Source organism: Tachypleus tridentatus, chromosome 11, assembly GCF_004210375.1.
Source record: "Tachypleus tridentatus isolate NWPU-2018 chromosome 11, ASM421037v1, whole genome shotgun sequence".
NCBI lineage: Eukaryota > Metazoa > Arthropoda > Merostomata > Xiphosura > Limulidae > Tachypleus > Tachypleus tridentatus.
In genome coordinates, this window is record NC_134835.1 from 5015665 (window position 1) to 5034916 (window position 19252).

A 19252-nucleotide genomic window follows, 5' to 3' on the forward strand; every position below is an offset into this window, starting at 1 on the left:
ACATTTCGAAATGGGGAAATTGTGGAAAAGGAAATCCTTCTTACTTGTCCAAAACCACCTGTGAAGAACTCATTGAACCAATGGCTCAATAGGTACATACGTTTATTATTGATGAAGTAAATTATACTGATTATTTTCGCTTGTCATTTGACGCCAGTTCTGTCACATGTGTATCAGTTGAATGTTGTATGTCGATACTTAAGAGATGGGCAGCCTACAGAACGCTTTTTAACCTTTCTGGGACTGAAAAGCCATGCCGGTGAGGATATGGCAAACCAGGTATTGCGGTACTTACGTGAAGTTTGCAAAATTAATTTTTCAAAATGTAGGGTCAATCTAACGACAATGCTGCTAACATGTCTGGGCGTTATAAGGGGATGCAGCAAAAAATTTTAGAAGAAAATAAGTTTGCCATATATATACCCTGTGAAGCCCATTCACTAAATCTGAATGAACTGGAGAAAGTTCCAAATGGTTGTTTTTGCGAAAATGGTGTAATGAGAAAATGCAGACAACCAAATGTGCCAGCTTCAGAAGACTGGGCTGTAGTTTATTAAATCGTTGTTCCAAGATATATATGTAAAAACGGCTGGTATGAGTTGAGAAAAATTTTATGTAGAGGAGCGAACAATGTTTCGACCTTCTTCGGTCATCGTCAGGTTCCTTACACCACTACTCACAGTACACGCTTATACCATCGTAAAGAAACTAAGAACCTTAAACCAAAGAATTATCAATAGAAGAAATGACATCTATTTCATTCAACAATGTAGAAAGGAACAACTAAGGTGAACCTGACGATGACTGAAGAAAACGTTTGTTTGCTCCTCTACATAAAAATTTTCTCAACCCATACCAGCCGTGTTTTATATATATTTTTCTCTACAAGTGGGTTTTATCGTCATCACAGATCGTTGTTCCAAAATTATATCATCCTAAAATATTTATAGATGCCCATGAACTTCATATAGAGGGTCACATAGGTGTCAACAAGACGTATGACAAAATTGTAAGACATTTCTGTTGGCCAAAAATTAGGCAATCGGGTTCTTAGTTTTGGATAAGTTGTCATAAATGTCAATTTGTCAGAAAATTTACCCAGAAATTCTCATTTCCCCGTTTAAAACCTATCCCAGCTTTAGAAAAACTCCTTAGTCGTGTGATTACTGATTCTGTTAAGCCACAAAGATAACATTTGTATTTAAGCATTTTCACGTGCTATTAAATTTTATGGTTATACAGTAATTTGTATTGATTGTGCTGTATACTTGCGCGATTAGCGAAGTTGTATAGTTATTTGACAAAGTATTATATTTAATGTATTGTTCGCAGTGTTTATGTGTATGTGTGTATATAAATCATGACTAAATAATGAAAAAGGACTGCGTTAAAACCAGCAAATCTCAACCTATGATTAATTATATTATAAGCATAAATTTTTAAGCCTTCCTCATGATTTTGTTTACATATTTGGCTTCATTTGGATGTAATTATTTAATTTCACTAAAGTGTATTCAGTGTATGTGAATGGTCGCTGACTGTGTCGCACCTTCCACTGCATTGTTGAAGCTTTATGAAGTTAGGTATAATAGCCTTAACTAGTAACGTATAAAATTGAAACTATAATTTAGCTTAGCAAGCTGATTATAGTAATAATATTGCTGTAAATGTAATAAAGTGTAATAGCAAAAGATGTCTCACATGTCTTGTTCTAAATACTTTTTATCCTTTTAGAAATATGCAGCGTATTTTGTTTACGGCTTCAAAAACTATGGTTATAATACATATATATATATAATATCATAATTAAAAATTGTCTAACGCTAATTCTGTTATGTAATTATTTTAATATCTGTTTCGTGATGACGAGAAACCCACTTGAAGTAAAAATGTATCAGGACAGCTGGTATGGGTGTGTGTTTTCTAATTGCAAAGCCACATCGGGCTATCTGCTGAGCCCACCGAGGGGAATCAGTCCTCTGATTTTAGCGTTGTAAATCCCCTGTACTAGCGGGGGGGGGGGGTATGGGAACTAATACTTTTAATAATAAAGCAGAAAACAACGTTTCGACCTTCTCAGGTGAACAAAGAGGGAGTTTTCAACTGGCCGTTAGAGCAGTTTGCTCTAAATCAAGATAAATCTCAGAAATAACCTGAAATAAAAATATATTCATATCATCTCACTTGGAGTTTCAAAGATGGTAATATTGATCCAACAAAGCGGAAAGGACTTCTTGGACTTGTAAGTAATGCTGCTATTATTTTTATTGCAAATTTCAGAGACCTGAAAATAAACACACCTTATATAACAAATATTTATAACTTTTCACTATAATCTTTTCCTTTGAATTATCTAACAGCCATAGTGTAATTATAAACGTTCTTGGCCACTGAGTACGATTTTCTGCACAAGTTAAGTAAACTTAAATATCTCTAAATAAAACAGTGTTTGAATTTTTAATGCATACAAATGAAGCAAGAAATGGTGACATAAATAACACTTTGGTCATTGAATAAAAATATGAAATTGGATATTTTGAGATTATTACGTAGTAAAGTAGAACACAAGATTCGTATCATGAGTACAAAATAGACTTGTATTATGAATAGGTTTGTTGAAAATGTTGCAAAAGAAATTAAATTTGTTTTTTAACCAGAGGATAATAAAGCAATAGACTTATACAATTAAATACATCTTTAACTGTCTGTTATGTCCCATTATCCTTACTACATGCATATCGTTAAGGATGAACACTTATCTCTGATGAATTTCTGCTTGTTCTTGTTCACATCCTCAACTTCATACAAGTGAACAGACCTGAAGAAAAGGACTTGTTAAGAGAAAATTGCTGTATAAAATGATTAAAGGAATATTGTAATCAAGCTATATAAGTGACTGGATTAAGAAGGGTTGTAGAATAATTTGATAAAAATATGGATTTCATAAAAAATGTATAACCAGGTAAGAGACTGAATTAAGTCAGGATTTGTACAACTTAATAACAGGCTGGATAAAGACAGGAGTATTTATAATTTGATAGCGGCTTGGAGTAAAACATAATCATGATGATTTGATGACAGGCAGGATTATGTGTGATTTGATGACAAGCTAGATTACGACAGGATTATGTACAATTTGATGACAGGCTGAGTTAAAGTAGGATTATGTACAATTTGATGACAGGCTGAGTTAATGGAGGATTGGGTACAATTTGATGACAGACTGGATTAAGACAGGTTTATATATAATTTGATAAAAGGCTGGGCTAGAGTATGATTATATATAATTTGATAAAAGGTTGGATTATGGTAGGATTTGTATAACTTAATAAGAGACTGGATTAAGGCAAGATTATGTATAATTTGAGTACAGTCCGTATTAAGGCAGTATTATTTATAATTTGATGAGAGGATGGATTAAGATAGATTGTGTATAATTTGATAGCATGCCCGAGTAATGATTAATTTAAGTGTTCAAGTATAAGATAAAATACAAAAAAATGATTGACTGTTTTAACCTACTAACAGATAATTTGCTCTTGTATGGTTCGTCTCTGGCAGTTGAATGAAAGTTTGTTGTATATGGTGTAGGGCTCACAAAAAAATCTGCATGTATTTAAAGCAACCATTGACAAAGGATTAACACTAATTAATTATTTTAAATATAACAGGACTTATAATAAAAAAATTAAAGAAAACTTGCACAGACACTGGTTATAGATTCAAATATCAGCAGACTTTTTGAAAAATGGATTTTTAAAGAACTATAATCGCAATAAAATTAACCGTATACTCTTTGAAGAATATATTAGTTACTAAAGTTATTTTACATCTATGAAAATACATCTAAACATTGGTGGGATTCAAGATTAAATGTTCGTACAGTGAAAACATTCTATGAAACTGACATAAAAACACGACCTTTATAATCTAGGTAATTATAATGGTGAGTTTGGACAAAAAAAGAATAACCTAGTATTTCTAAATATGCATCATTGTATTCTACAAAAGTATAATAAACCTATCCAAGTGACAAATCTTATCCCTTAGGGTTTTTTTTTATGAAGTCTTTCAACTTCATCCTCTTGTTAGCTTTTTTGTGTTTAGGGTATGTAGATGTGTGTTTAACTTTATGATGGCAAGAACAAAGACTAATCAGTGATGTCGAAAAAACCCACTTGTAGAGAAATATATATGTAAAAATGGCTCATTTGGGTTGAGAAAATATTTTACACAGAGGAAGAACAAAGACTGTATCTATGTTTAGAAACTATATCATGATTACAGTCAGAGTACCTGGATTGATATACGAAATGATAAAGTGTAATTAGGTGAGGATTTGCCATAAAACTTCCTGCATTTTCCTCACAGACGACTACTTCTTACGTTTCTTTATGTGGAAGTACCATACATTCAGCTTCAATTGTTTTTTTTAGACTTGCTTCTAATTTTATGGTTTGATGAGATCGTGACCCTAATGGTGACATGATTATTCTCCAGCTATATGAGAGTTATACTAACAGGGGGCGTAGATCCTGGGGGGATGAGGTATACATCCCCCTTCATTTTAGGTGGGGGTATGTTGCATACTACGCGCTAGGCCATGCCGGGCCGGGGTATGTTCATCCATCCCCCACAGTTTGGTCTGTTGAATTGTTTTATTACATCACAGGCCTACAAATTGTGTGTTTGTTCTTGTGATTCTCGTGTTCTTACCAATCGAATTACATAATTAGGCCTAGATGTAGGCTTTTTCAGTAGCCGAAATGTACGTCTTTAATATAGGCGTGCTTCTAAGCTTTTTGATCTAAGCGATAGTTCGTAAGTATCAGTCAGTAGGCCTAAGTATACATGCAAGTATCGTGGCAACAAGATTACTTTGTGACTGCATGTTTACAGCCTTCAGGTTCACGTAATCAGAGATTGCCAATTTGCAAATTGAATAGTCCACATAAGTGGTTGCAATAATCATTCCCCCCATCGGGTGTAAAAAAATTACGCCCCTGTATACCAAGAATTAATCTTTCAGGATATGTTGTAGTGTTTGATTTTATTACGTCCTAGTCAGTAGTTGTAAATTATGGATAAAACGTTTTTTTTTCTTGCCAAACAAGTCATGTATTCTTGTTAGAAAGAGAAAACAACAGTTATGCATTTTTGTTGAAAAACGAAGCAAGTCATGTATTCCTGTTTAAACACAAAACAAAACAGGTAATATGTTACTGTTTATTAAAGGCAAAATATTTTGGTTTGGTTTGTTTAGAATTAAGCACAAAGCTATACAATGGGCTATCTATACTTTGCCCACCACATGATTCGAAACCCGGTTTTTAGCGGTGCGAGTCGGCATACATACTTCTGTGCCACTAGGGGGCAAAGAAAAAAGGAGAAACAATTTCAAATTTCTGATAATAGTGCTTGTTGTCTTGAAATCTTTTTAGGTGTTATTATTATATTCTTGTTGCAAAGTTGCATAACAAACTATCCGAACTCTGTTTACCGTGGGGAATCTAAAACAAATTTTAGGGCTGGAAGTCCGTAAGTTTATCACCGACCCAATGAGTGGCGGTAGCAGTACTTTTCGGCTTATCGTGTGTTGTTACCAAGAGCAACTCGTCGGTAATACACGTATACGAAAACTACAGATTTATAAGTAATTTTCTCGCAAATAAGAGTGAACACGATCCAGAACATGGCTCGAAAACAAACAACAAATATCATACATTTATGTAAAAACAAAAGTACAGTGCTCACGAGAAAACCCACTTGTAGAAAAAAATATATATGTGAAAACGGCTCGTTTGGGTTGAGAAATGTTTTTATGTAGAGGAGCGAACAACGTTTCGACCTTCTTTGGTCATCGTCAGGTTCACAAAGAAAGAAAGAGGTAACTGACCGATAGCTGACCACAAGTTTGAAGGGGGTTGTGTAACTGAGTGTAGTAATGTAGAAGACGTGCTTAGATGTTTGAATATATGATTATATATGTATAGACGAGTTGCAGTTACGTCATGCAATCATGCGATATAAACTTATGCCGCCATGATGGTAGGCTAGACTCCGCATGAGTGGCCTCAGTTAGCTGGTCAGCAGTTCGTTTCTCATAACAGTTCTGAATTATTTTGACCATGGTGACAACATGTGTAGCTGCTGGTTATCAGAACAGACAAGACCGAGATCCAGGAAAGAGCTTTCACCGTTTTCCGACGGTTCCTGAGCGTCGATCTTGATGGATCGCTGCAGTAATGCGAGAAGGTTGGCAGTCCACCAACGCGAGTCGTTTCTGCAGCGACCATTTCATTCTGAGTAACCACTATTTCTGTAACCACTAAACTATGTATAGTTTAGATTACAAATATAGGAGGGCTCTGAAACCAGAAACGAAATACAATCGTTCTATTGTTGTGTTGAGGCTGTACAAATATAATATTATATTCTTTTACTTTTATATAGGGGAAAGGGGAACTGCATAACCAGTCATAAACAAAATAGTTCATGACAGATCACAAAGAAACGATTATAAAATTCTCTTCCTGTATTATTTTGTAGCTTAACATCCATCACGACTGTGAATTGTATAAAATTTACTTTTCATTTAAAAGAACGATACATAAACAACTCGGTTACTCTTGCTTCTTGGATCACAGTCTTATTGTTTAATCAATAACAGTTAATGCTTCACTTCTATTTGAATAAAAAAATAATTCAGGCTGCAAGTTATTTACATATATTAGTACCGTGTTTCTCCGAAAATAAGACAGGGCTTATATTAATTTTCACTCCAAAATATGACACTAGGGCTTATTTTCGGGGGATGTCTTATTTTGATATATTAAAAAAATGAAGCTACAAAGTAAAACTATTAAGCTAACCATTTAAAATAAACTATTATTAAACTATTAAACTAACTGATTAATACTTAAACAAACTAATTAAGTAACTATTAAACTAATTAATATTTTCTTTATTTATTTCTTCTTCCTGCCACTCTTAACTAGGGCTTATATTAAAACTATCCCCAAAAATCACACTAGGTCTTATTTTATGGGTAGGTCTTATTATCGGAGAAACACGGTATATACTGGTACTTGTGTATTTGTAAACTTATAGGAAAACAGCTAATTGTCACAAAATTATGTGATACGTTTATTTTTGTATTACAGGTAAGAGTGATGACCCCTTTCCCTAGACTACGTTCCTTCACAGTTCCAATGTGTGTTTTCTCCACAGAAGAAAAAGTCAAAAGTCGCTCTGGAAATATTCAACAGAAGATCAGCCTCCAAAAAGCGAAGAAGATGTGGTGGGTTTTTAATTGTTAAACTTTTGTTAAAACCATAAAAAAATATTTATTTCAGTAACATATGATGTGTTTGATTTTTGAGTATTTTTTCATATAAGTATGTCCTTTGTAACTTTATATTTAGGTTTATGATAATCATTTTATAAACATGAATACATATAAATCAATCACAAGTAGTTTTCATTTTATTTCAGTAGGCTTCCAGGCTATTGTGGGACTTCAGTCTCTCTCCAGTGTATGATGATGTAGTGTTAATGAGGTAATAATAAATGTCATTGTACTGAATGTCAGGTTTTGGATAGCTATCAATGAAACTAATGAAATTTTCAGGCAATATCAGATATCGGTCGACTTTGATGGCACTGATTTTATAAATATAATGATCCCGATGATTATGACTCAAGCCTTTTGCATAATCAGATAAACATATAGGTCCATTCATATTGAAGATCGATCTGATATGACTAATGACAACATTTACACCACGCGGTCACAGTTCACAATGTGTACATCCATACATACGGTCGACTGTGCTGCCTGGTGATGTTGCCTACCAATATGGCGTAAGTATTGAAATCACGTGATCAATGACGTCACATGCAAAGCTACTATATATATATATATTAAATAATGAAACAAACATAAACATGCGCAAAATTAAATAAGCCTTACTTATAAAACAACTCAGACCAAAAATAAACCAATCAGTGGTGGCGCCAAGGGGGGCTTGAGCCTCCCCAAAAATGAGCCAAATCTCCCTCAGCTCCCCAATATTGTTACCTATATATATTCATAAAATTTGAAAAACACAATCATCGTTGTTGCTTAACAATTAATGTCAGAGACATAAATCTGTATAACTCAAAGTCTTCATTAAAATGGAAGTATGTGTCATGCCTCCCATAGCAATGTACTGAAAAATAGTTAGCCTGATAGTGACCTTACTTTTCCTCAGAGTGTATTAACTTCACATGGGATAATTCGTTTCTGCTATGTAAACTATGTCTTTATGTTATATTTCTTTTGATTTGTAGCTTTACTCTTAATGGTATATTAAATGTTCAATCTAAGCTAATCTTCAGTGATGTCGAGAAAACTCACTTGTAGAGAAATATATATGCAAAAACGGCTCGTTTGGGTTGAGAAAATATTTTACATTGTGTAAAATTTGTGTACTGTTAGATAACAGTAACAAAACATGTAAAATATTTTCTCAACCCAAACGAGCCATTTTTGCATATATATTTCTCTAAGCTAATCTTGATTTTCTTTATTATTATGTATTACCTTTGGTGGAATTCAGGTGAGCTTCCTCTTTTACATATACGCATATTTTCATAAACAGATTATTTCTAATTTGTAATAATGAATTATTAATCACAGTATGAGTTTCCAATGAAAACTGCATTGAAAACGCAGTTCAAAATATCACACCTTTCTGAAATGTACCTTGGTATTTACATTATTATAATTTACCATCTATACTTTATATTGATGGCACATTAGGAAGCCCCTCCACAGTTTACTTCAGCCCCCCTCAACTCCCCCAACGAAAATATCCTGACGCCGCCATTGAAACCAATACAAAGGAATACCTTTATACCTATATTAAAATATATAAACACACACATATATTCAAACATCTAGCGCAGATAGCCCTCGCGTAGCTTTGAGCGAAATTAAAAAAACAAACATCTAAGCACGCCCTCTACATTCCTACACTCAATTTCACAACCCCTTCAAACATGTGGTCAGCTATTGGTTAGTTACCTCTCTCTTTCTTTGTGAACCTGACGATGACCGAAGAAGGTCGAAACGTTGTTTGCTCCTACACATAAAAAAAAAATTCTCAACCCAAACGAGCCGTTTTTACGTATATAAAAGTACAGTGCATAATTATCGATGTTTAATTTTTGTAGAGGATTTTATATGGTAACTCAACTACAGTTTATTAGTTGTCGCAATAAGTTTTCAATCTTTATCTAAAAATAGAGTTTGATGCAATTGTTATTTGCAAATCTTAATTTTAATGGCTATTTAACGGATAAACAACAACATTACAGCTGTAAAATAAATATTAATAACGACAACCAGAAATAGGCGAACGACATATTTTCTGTCATACGCAGTGCGCATGTCTTCCTGTAGTACCTGAGCACTTGCCTTTCTTTGTCACTTGTGCGCATTACGTTTGTATTCAAAGGTAAAGAACAAGAAGATCGAACACAAGATCAACTAACTGTATCGATATGATAATTAACATACTGAAAAAACACATTACACCTCATATAACAACACTTACTGCATACATGCTTACAACATAACGTTCACAGTTGTATATATCAACATCCAAGGTGCAATAGCTTCCAAGAAACACGAGACCGAAGACCTTATACAAGAAACTAACCCCATATCATAATAGTAAGCAAAACTTTAATTTTCATTAACAATAGATTTAAAATACCAAATTACACATCAATAAGGAAAGATAGAATTAACAAAAATGATGAAAATAGAGGCGTTATGTTACTATATAAAACGGAATTATCAGCTATAGAAATTAGATTGAGCAGTAACAACGAACATATTACTGTGGATATTCTGCAAAGAAACAATACAAAAGTAACTGTAGCAGGAATATAGTGCTCACCAAATAAACAACTAGATACAACATTACTCAACTACATCTTTTCTAACAACCATAACTCCATATTTATTGCAGACCTAAATAGTAAAAGTGTCAATTTTGGATGCAGATACACAAACAACAACGGTAGAAGTCTCCTACAGTTCATAAATGATAACAATATAGTCCTACTAAATGATATCACCCCTACACACACAGCGTATGCCACTAACACCAGTGACATACTTGGCCTGTGCCTCTGCACATATAACATGAACCAAAAGCTAATAAAATTCCAGGAGAGAAAAGATTTTGATAATGACAACTTACTAAAATATTGCGTCTTCGATCTTTCCCCCGATAAAAATCTAACCTACAGGAAAGAAAAATTTAATTATGGTAAAGCAGATTGGCAAAATTATAAACAGGAATTAGACAACCTGTTACCTAATAAAGTTATAAAAGTTAAAACTCATATTGAAATGGATAACTACTGTCAAACAATCACGGAGTGCCTTCAGAAAGCAGCCAAGTTAACAATACCAAAACAACACCATAAAACAATAAATAGCACATGGAAACCCAATACCGAAATAATTACCCCAATTAAAAAACGAAGAAATTAAAAGAAGACAGTTTATGATAACAAGAGACAAAGAAACAAAAACGCAAATAAACAACATAAGAAATCATATCAGAACACAAATAAAACAATAAAAACAAGAAAAATGGGTTAACATCTGCTCAAAATTGACCCGAATAAATTCTGGATACATCTTAAAATACTCACCAATGATAATACAGCCGCAAAGAAATATCATACACTTCAACACAATAATACAATAACACACAAAAATAAAGAAAAAGCAGAAGCTTTCAAAGCTCAACTTCAAAATACATTTCAAACTCACTCTGATCCAGATATGAATACATATTTCTACAATAAAGTCACCAACCATATATTAAACAATAAAAACAATTTGAACCAATTTTTCCAATAAATATAACTGAAACAAACACAAAACCTATCACAGATTATGAAAACACGTTACTAAGAAATGAAATATCCCTACAAGAACTACTTGAAGCAATAAAAAACATAAAAACCAAATCTCCAGATGAAGATAAAATTCAAGCTATCCTTCTAAAAAAGGGCACTCCGAAATTGTTTGACCACCTAAAAACACTTTTTAATCTATCCTCAGGATACATCCCAGTTTCTTGGAAGCTTGCTAATATATTGTTCCATAAGGAAGGAAAGCCAGCAAATAAACCTAATAGCTACCGACCAATCAGCCTGACCAGCTGTATAGGTAAAATTCTCGAAAGATTAATCAGTAATAGACTCTCCACATTCTTGGAGCTAATATCAAAATTACAGAAGTACAAAACGGATTCAGGAAATTTAGACAAACGACAGATCATTTAATTAGATTAACCGAAACTATAATAAACATCTTCAATAAAAAAAGAATACACTGTCGCTTGCTTCCATGATATCGAGAAAGCATTCGACACTGTATGGCACGATGGTCTAAGGTTCCGAATGAATGAAATGGGACTACCGCGTGGAATTATTCGCTGGCTATCTAACTTTTTGGAAAATAGAAAGTGTAGAGGGCACCTTTTCTGAGTACTTTACTCCAGAAGCTGGTGTCCATCAGGGAGGGGTGGTTAACCCTATACTCTTCATCATGTATATAAATAATATACCATTAAAGGTATAATCATGGATTCTCTTCACAGTTCGTTGATGATGTGGCAGTCTGGAAAAGTGCTACAACACCAACGATAGTAACCACAAACATCCAACCGCAACTAAATAGAATAAGTGAATACTATCAAAAATATAGAATAAAAATAAACACAGCAAAAACACAACTCATAATCTTTACGAAATCGACAAAACACAAACACTACAGCCAGAAATACATATGAATGGTACTCTAGTTCAGACTGCCACATCGGCAAAATTTTTTGGCCTAACCTATGATGATTCAAAATTAACTTGGATTAACCATGTAAACGAAATTAAAAACAAAGTTTGGCGAAGAACCAACTATGCTAGGAATGTAACTGGCAAGAACAGTGGAGCATCTACAGACAACATACTAAAAATTTACAAAACATATATTAGACCAGTAATAGACTACGCAGCTTCAGCATGGATAACTGTGAACGACAAAATAATTAAGACCAAACTACAATCCAAAACACACTCCTCACAACTGCATACAGAGTTCCAAGAACTGCATCATCTCAAATCATACACAAATATTCGAAAATACCAACCATACCAGATAGACTCCTACATAGTACAATAACGTACTTCGATAAAAAATTGGATGAAAAACGAATTACTGTGCGAACTAGATTGGTACCTCATACATGCTGAAGTTAATCCTAAACATCTCTCACGGGTCAATATATATTATAAACATAAAAAAGATAAATAAAAATAAGGGAATAAATATATAGTAAAAATGTATGTGTGTGTATATATATATATACATATAATGAATGAATTGATTAAAAAAATAAATAAAAAATGTGTGCCACCAACAAACTCGACATCTTCCTGATAGGACAAAATAATACTCATATATGTATCACAATACATGGACATTGCCCTGAAAAGGGTCGGAGAAATATTCAGTTGACTCTGACCCAAAAATGAAGTAATTATCAATATCAAATACTGCAAGACCACATAAGTACGGGGAGGAGAACCTGGTCCTTCAGGGTGGAATGGAATATACCATTCCCAAACATCGAGAGAAGACAAGATAATAGCGCAACTTTAAGGTATTTCATTGTATTAAATCGTCTCTTAAGTTTATTAACTTTATTGCTTTTATTCACAACTATTTATTTTGGACTAGGCGTTTGTTAACCAGTCTGACACAGAAATGAAAATACATGATAGTTTTTTAAAACTACTTTTTAACAAGAATATCGCATTCTTTAGAAGTATATATAAAAACACGTATTATGTGATCTTAGCTGTTGGATATGGCCCGGCATGGCCAAGCGCGTAAGGCGTGCGACTCGTAATCCGAGGGTCGCGGGTTCGCGCCCGCGTCGCGCTAAACATGCTCGCCCTCCCAGCCGTGGGGGCGTATAATGTGACGGTCAATCCCACTATTCGTTGGTAAAAGAGTAGCCCAAGAGTTGGCGGTGGGTGGTGATGACTAGCTGCCTTCCCTCTAGTCTTACACTGCAAAATTAGGGACGGCTAGCACAGATAGCCCTCGAGTAGCTTTGTGCGAAATTCCAAAACAAACAAACAAACAAGCTGTTGGATATTCGGAGTTGAAAAGTTGTATTCATATGTACTCATCGTTCAGAGAAAGGGTTTAATTATAAATATTAAAAGTATCTGGATTGATAAACACTAAAGTGAAATTTCTTTTATCATTATGATTATTAAGGTTAAAAGTAATCAATAAAGTTATCAGGTTCTCAAATAAAACTAATACTAATTGTTACTGTACGCGCTTTTTGCCCATACTGTGACCCACAAATTCTACTTGAGTTTATAGATAAGTGAACAGTTTGAAAACATGTTAAATATTGAATGGACTCTATTTTCATGCTTATACATGAATGCTATCATGATGTACTGCACAGGTCCAAGAATATGTTCAGCAGATTTGACAGATCAGATCTGTTGATACTAAGGCAAAGCAAAACAATTAGCTGTTTCTATTTATTTGTTTTTAATAACATTAAAAACCTCCCATTTTCGTGTTGTGTATCATTTCCTGAGGTCTGAATGTTATTCTTAACACTCAATGTTTTGTAGTTATGTAGCAGTGGGTAATTCAGACTGTGGTAGTGTGGAAACTAGTTTCTTATAGATTTTTGTTGTTTTTATTCTTTTAATCGTGATTGCAAAATAGAATGTGAAATGAATTTGTGTTGTTTTCCAAGTTTTTAAATCAGCTGATCAAAACAGGCTACTTTTATATAGTTCACATATCGTATAAAAAGGTTTATTTTACAAATTATAATTATCCAGCCACTTTACAGTTTTGGTCGAAGTTAGTCCCAGCCCTCAGATGGTAATCGGTTGTTTTGGTGAAACATTTTCCTAAATGGCACATATTTACTTGGTGAACTGTCCTGATTGGCACGTAAGGTCAGGTGCAGCATAACAGAAAATGCTGGAAATGAATTTTCAGATGACCCCTTAACCTCTAAACAATGTATTGGTTAGCACATAATATCTAGGTGAGAAAACAAAACATACTTCATGTCTATTGACACTGTGGCTATTTCTCAATTTCCAGTGTCATTGGCTGCCCAGTTCAGTGGTTCTGTGAAGATATTATGTCAGCTGGTATGTGGAATACTTCTATTACTCTCTTTTAGATTTTATTTTTTATCTATCTTGTTGCTTACGTGATCTGGCCAATTCCTCTTCTGATGGTATTTCCACTACTTCCTGTAGTTGTTTTTTATCACATCTGCTAGGCTTTTACCAGAAATGAGTATTTTCCTCAGTCATATACTCTTTTGTTCTCAGGGTTCCTTTATGGTTTTCATGGTATCCCATTCTTGGTATGCTTTATCTTTTCAACTTCATACTAATAACTACTATTACTATTATTACTACCACCAGTATGCAACAGGTTCTGTCAAAATGAGGTGCCCTGTAAGATCATTTAGACACCTACCAGATGATATTATCTTATTATGGATTGCCACTCGTGGTATTCATGAATACAGCTAAAGAGGATCTTGCTAATCTTCATGTTGAATAAATTGTAATCAATTTGCTTTGAATAAAATGTAGGGAACTTGATTCACCTATTGCACAGTGTCCAGAGCTCTGTTTTTCAGGACTCCCCAGTGCATTTTAGCATCCCAGGCTGTATTAGTGGAGCTTGAAAATCTGTTGCAGACAAGAGGCTTTTCCACCAAAGTTGAGTGTGTTCAACCACTCTTGGAGAAAAGGGCAAAGTCAGGGGTACTCTTCTAAGGATCCTGGATATTTTTTTCAGATTTCAGTTAGAGTAACTCCAGCCTTCCTGGGAACCTACTCATAATTTTGGTTCATATTTTGCACACAGTTATCTAGATGGGGAGTGCAAAACCCTTCTCTTTGATCAGTGCAAGTTTCGTTTATCATTCATGGAAGTTGGTTCACTATATCGTAATTCTGAAACCAAAGCAGTTCCATCCTAAGTCCTTGGCTGAGTGCAGGTTCCACATAATTCCAGGGTTAAGTAGAATACACCTTATCCACTTGGTTAGTGACTGAAAATCAATGCTCATAATTCCAAACCAGATATACATACACACACTATTATGATCATAAAACTATTTAGTATAAACATAAGTAGTTTAATATAACAATTTGAAGTCATTCCAGACAGTCATTCTTTACTACTTTAGGTTTAGATATTACACAGAAAAAAAGTTTGAAATTTTTGAGACTAAGAAAAGTATTTTAAATCTAAACATGGAAATCAATACTCAGACTAGTATACAGAAATTCTCTCTCTATATATATGTATGTGTGTAAGTATTCACAGTAAGTAGTAAAAATACTCCATTAAAAAATATAATCTTTGTTGTGCAAAAAAACTTATGTTTACTTAAAGCCTGCCAAATGATGTGAATACATTGTAATATAACAAGCACAGAATAATTATTAGATCAGTTCCTGGGATTGAGCCTGTTGTGAAAAAGTTAAACTATAAAGAATCAATCTCTGCAAAGTTTTTTATATTAGTCACACACATTCTTTAAATATTTAGGTTTGAAACATTATTTTTTCGGACCATTTGATCCTGCTCTCGCTCACTAACTGATATCTTATTGTACTTTTCAGTCTTGTGTCCTTTCTAAAATATTTTTTAAAGTGGTATTGCCACAGTAATTTTGAAACTGTTTTTCTACATTTCATTCTAGTGTGGAACAGGAGGGTGTTTGTTTGAACACTCTTTGCAACTAGCTATAATTGTGGTAGGGAAGCAGTTCGTTAATGCCGTGATGGAAATGGGTGTTCCATAAGGTTTTTAGTTAAAAGATATTTATTTCAATAATTTCATGTAAGAACATTTTCTATGACAGTCAGCTCATTTTGAAACTTAAGAACTGTGTTGTAGGGTTTGTTTTTTTTAAAGTAATTTTGATATGTTCAAGATTCATAGTTTATTAATGTTCAGTCAAACATGTAGTATGTCAGATTGTATGTAAAGTTAAACTATTTATACATTCATGTCAACAACAAAAACTGATATTATTTTAAAACTAGGTAAAAATTTTGTTTTATATATCTAGATGGCTATTGTGGGTTTACAAGAAGTGGTCAGTGCATAAAAAGGGTGAGTGTGTTCATGAAAACCTTGCACCCACTCAGTGGGAGAGTGACTACAACTTAATAAACCAAGAAGAATTGGGTTTTTTTGGTGAATATCTTGAAATGGGTGAGGCTTAAGTTTAACTAAAATAATGATGTGAAAATAACTACACTAATAGATACATATGTTCCACATAAGAACTTGAACAGATTAAAATGGTACTTTTTCCATGTCTGTGAAAAATGTTAAATCTTTAACAATTACCTCGTAGTTTGTACATCATTCAAGAGCCTTAAAATAAAGTTATTCTAATTTAAGTTAACTGAGTAACTGACTACTATGGAAATGAATGATATATTATTTTAAGTTCCTCCACCATAGTTTAAAATATTTTTAAATATTTAATATATAATTAACAGTAAAGATTAAATGTGCAATATGATGATAATGCATGTGAAAACAATAGTTGGAGCAGCATTTAGAAAGTTTTTGAAGACGCAGAAATGGATATGAACTGTGTTCATTGCTAAGCCTGAAGGGTTATAATGCTAAGATTAAGTGTTTGATTCCTGCTGTGGTTATGGGTCAAATTCCACATTGTACAACTTTGCATTTAACAACAAACACTTTTTTTTTTTATGGGTTTCAGCTTGTTTTTCAGAACAGTATAATGTATAGAGGAAACATTTATTAAATACCTGTAAAACAGCTACACCACCTCAATGATTAGTATTTTCTGGTACAGCAATTTTAAAGGTCCTTGTCTGTGTTTTAGTTTGTTTGTTTGTTTTTTAAATGAAACATTATTATGCTACTTGATTTTGACGTTAATGTTTCTGTATTGACTTTTATGTCATACTAGAAATTAAATCTATTATTCAACCACCTCTAGACCTGAATCAACTACATTAGGTTAGATTTTCTCCATTAATTACAGTAACTTTAGACTATATTTAACTGTCTAATCATAAAAACTTCCTTAAACATTAAATGTACAGTTTAGTTAATAAACGTTTCTGTAATTTGTTCCCCTTCTCCAGTGTTGCAGTTTGGATTTGTCACAATTTTTGTGGTTGCATTTCCTCTGGCACCATTATTTGCTTTACTAAACAACATCACAGAAATCAGGCTCGATGCTAGGAAGTTTATCACTTTCTTACGACGACCTGTTGCAGAAAGAGTTAAGAACATTGGTGAGTGCACAGTGTGGTGAATACAGCAAGCTGTTTAGTTTTAGTCTGTTAAGAAGAAAGTAAATTGACAATGTTTCATATTTTTTATTTCAGACAAGTCTCTGATTTATTAAGTTACATACATTATGTATTATTCAGTGATGACGAGAGAAACCCACTTGTTGAGAAATTTATATGCAAAAACGGCTCGTTTGGGCTGAGAAAACACCGAAGAAGGTCGAAACGTTGTTCGCTCTTCTATGTAAAGTGTTTTCTCAGCCCAAACGAGCCGTTTTTGCATATAAATTATGTATTATTGCTCTAAATAATTGGTAATTTGAATTTAGTTGTTATTTAAATGTTAGTATGTATTAAAATATATTTGCCAACAAGACTGGCATGTACTATTCTCTTTTTTGACAGAAATATATTAAAATATACAAAAAAGAATAATGATACAATTTATAATAAGAGTTACTACAAATTATGGTTTAGGTACAAGAGTTTTAGAAACAATACTGAGTTTTATATATGGTCTAGAACTCGATATTTTATCGACAGTCCAGGTCCATGACAAGCAAATTCAATCCAAGTTGAGACTGTCACACCTCACTTAAGCTGGCTATCTTGTATGGCTTTGCATTGGTTACAATCTGACTTTTTTCCAGGGATGCTATTTAATGTCCTTGTAGAAATACTAGCATCCCAAGTTAATGTGCTGAAATTGAATGGGTTGTAATGTTCAAAATCTACCACGTACCTTGGCTCCAATTTTGTAGTTTTATGATTAATTGGTGTTAATCACAATTATAGCTTCTGAGGCCTATATCACACTGACTTTAACTGACTAATAATATTCTTCCTGCTCTTGGCATGTTAGTTTATATAGTTTATTGTGAGTTTCTAGAATATTCACCAAAGTTGGAAGATGCTAGTGTTTTCGTAAAATAAATATTGTTAAATCTTATTCTTGTGCAATACATGGCCAACAGTATACGTCACATGCAAAAAAGAAAACTATACTGAAACAAGCATAGGTACTAAAACAAATGTATAATGGTAAATCTGTTAGAACAGAGAAATCACAGTCTGAAGCTCTTAAACTGTAGACAACAATGTCATGGTACAAAATTTCTCTATGATGTACAAACACTCTTCCATTAACTGAGTGAGGACTGTTATTAGTAAATAATAACAATCATTTGACAGTCATGTGTGAACCAATCAGTTGTAAGAAATATTTAGATTTTAGCCTTTTAGGTATTTTCATTATGACATTTCTAGTTACCCAGATAGTGAAGTAATCTAATATTCATACTTTGAAGTTTGTTTTATTTTAAACCTCGATTTTTTTTACACTAAATATACAGAGAAGAATTATTAGAGTTAATTAATAACTCCTGATTAGTCTTTAGTGATAAGTATTAATTCATAACTTAGCTGAGATATATATAATCCATTCTATACATGAATGTAATGTTAATGAAAGAGAATTGTTTTGTAAGCAAAAAATAATAAAAAGATTAGACAGTAAAGTTATTGAAATATATTCCAGTTATCCTAATAGGTTGATTCTATTTTGATAGGAATATGGTACAGAATTCTTAATTCTGTTGGAAAGATTTCTGTCATCACAAATGTAAGTACAGAGAATTATGAGCAATGTTTGTACTTGTTCTTAATACTAACTGTTAGTAATATCACATACATTGATTACAGTGATAAAGGAATACTTCATACACATGTATGATATTAGAGTGAGACACCTTAAGAATCATTATAAGTGAAATAAACTCTGCATTTCCTTTCAAATTTTATCTAAATTATGAAATTATTTTGAGAA

The 19252-nt window shown here is 33.1% G+C and overlaps 1 protein-coding gene across 1 annotated transcript; it reads left to right on the forward strand.

Annotated features, from left to right (window-relative positions):
* Positions 1–7858: 7858 nt before the first annotated feature.
* On the forward strand, positions 7859–19169 carry LOC143231286 (anoctamin-4-like). Its single transcript, XM_076465838.1, has 4 exons — positions 7859–7863; positions 16218–16363; positions 17278–17430; positions 18996–19169. The coding sequence occupies exons 1-4, from the start codon at positions 7859–7861 to the stop codon at positions 19157–19159; spliced, it is 468 nt and encodes a 155-aa protein (XP_076321953.1). The 3' UTR covers positions 19160–19169.
* The last annotated feature ends 83 nt before the right edge of the window (positions 19170–19252 follow it).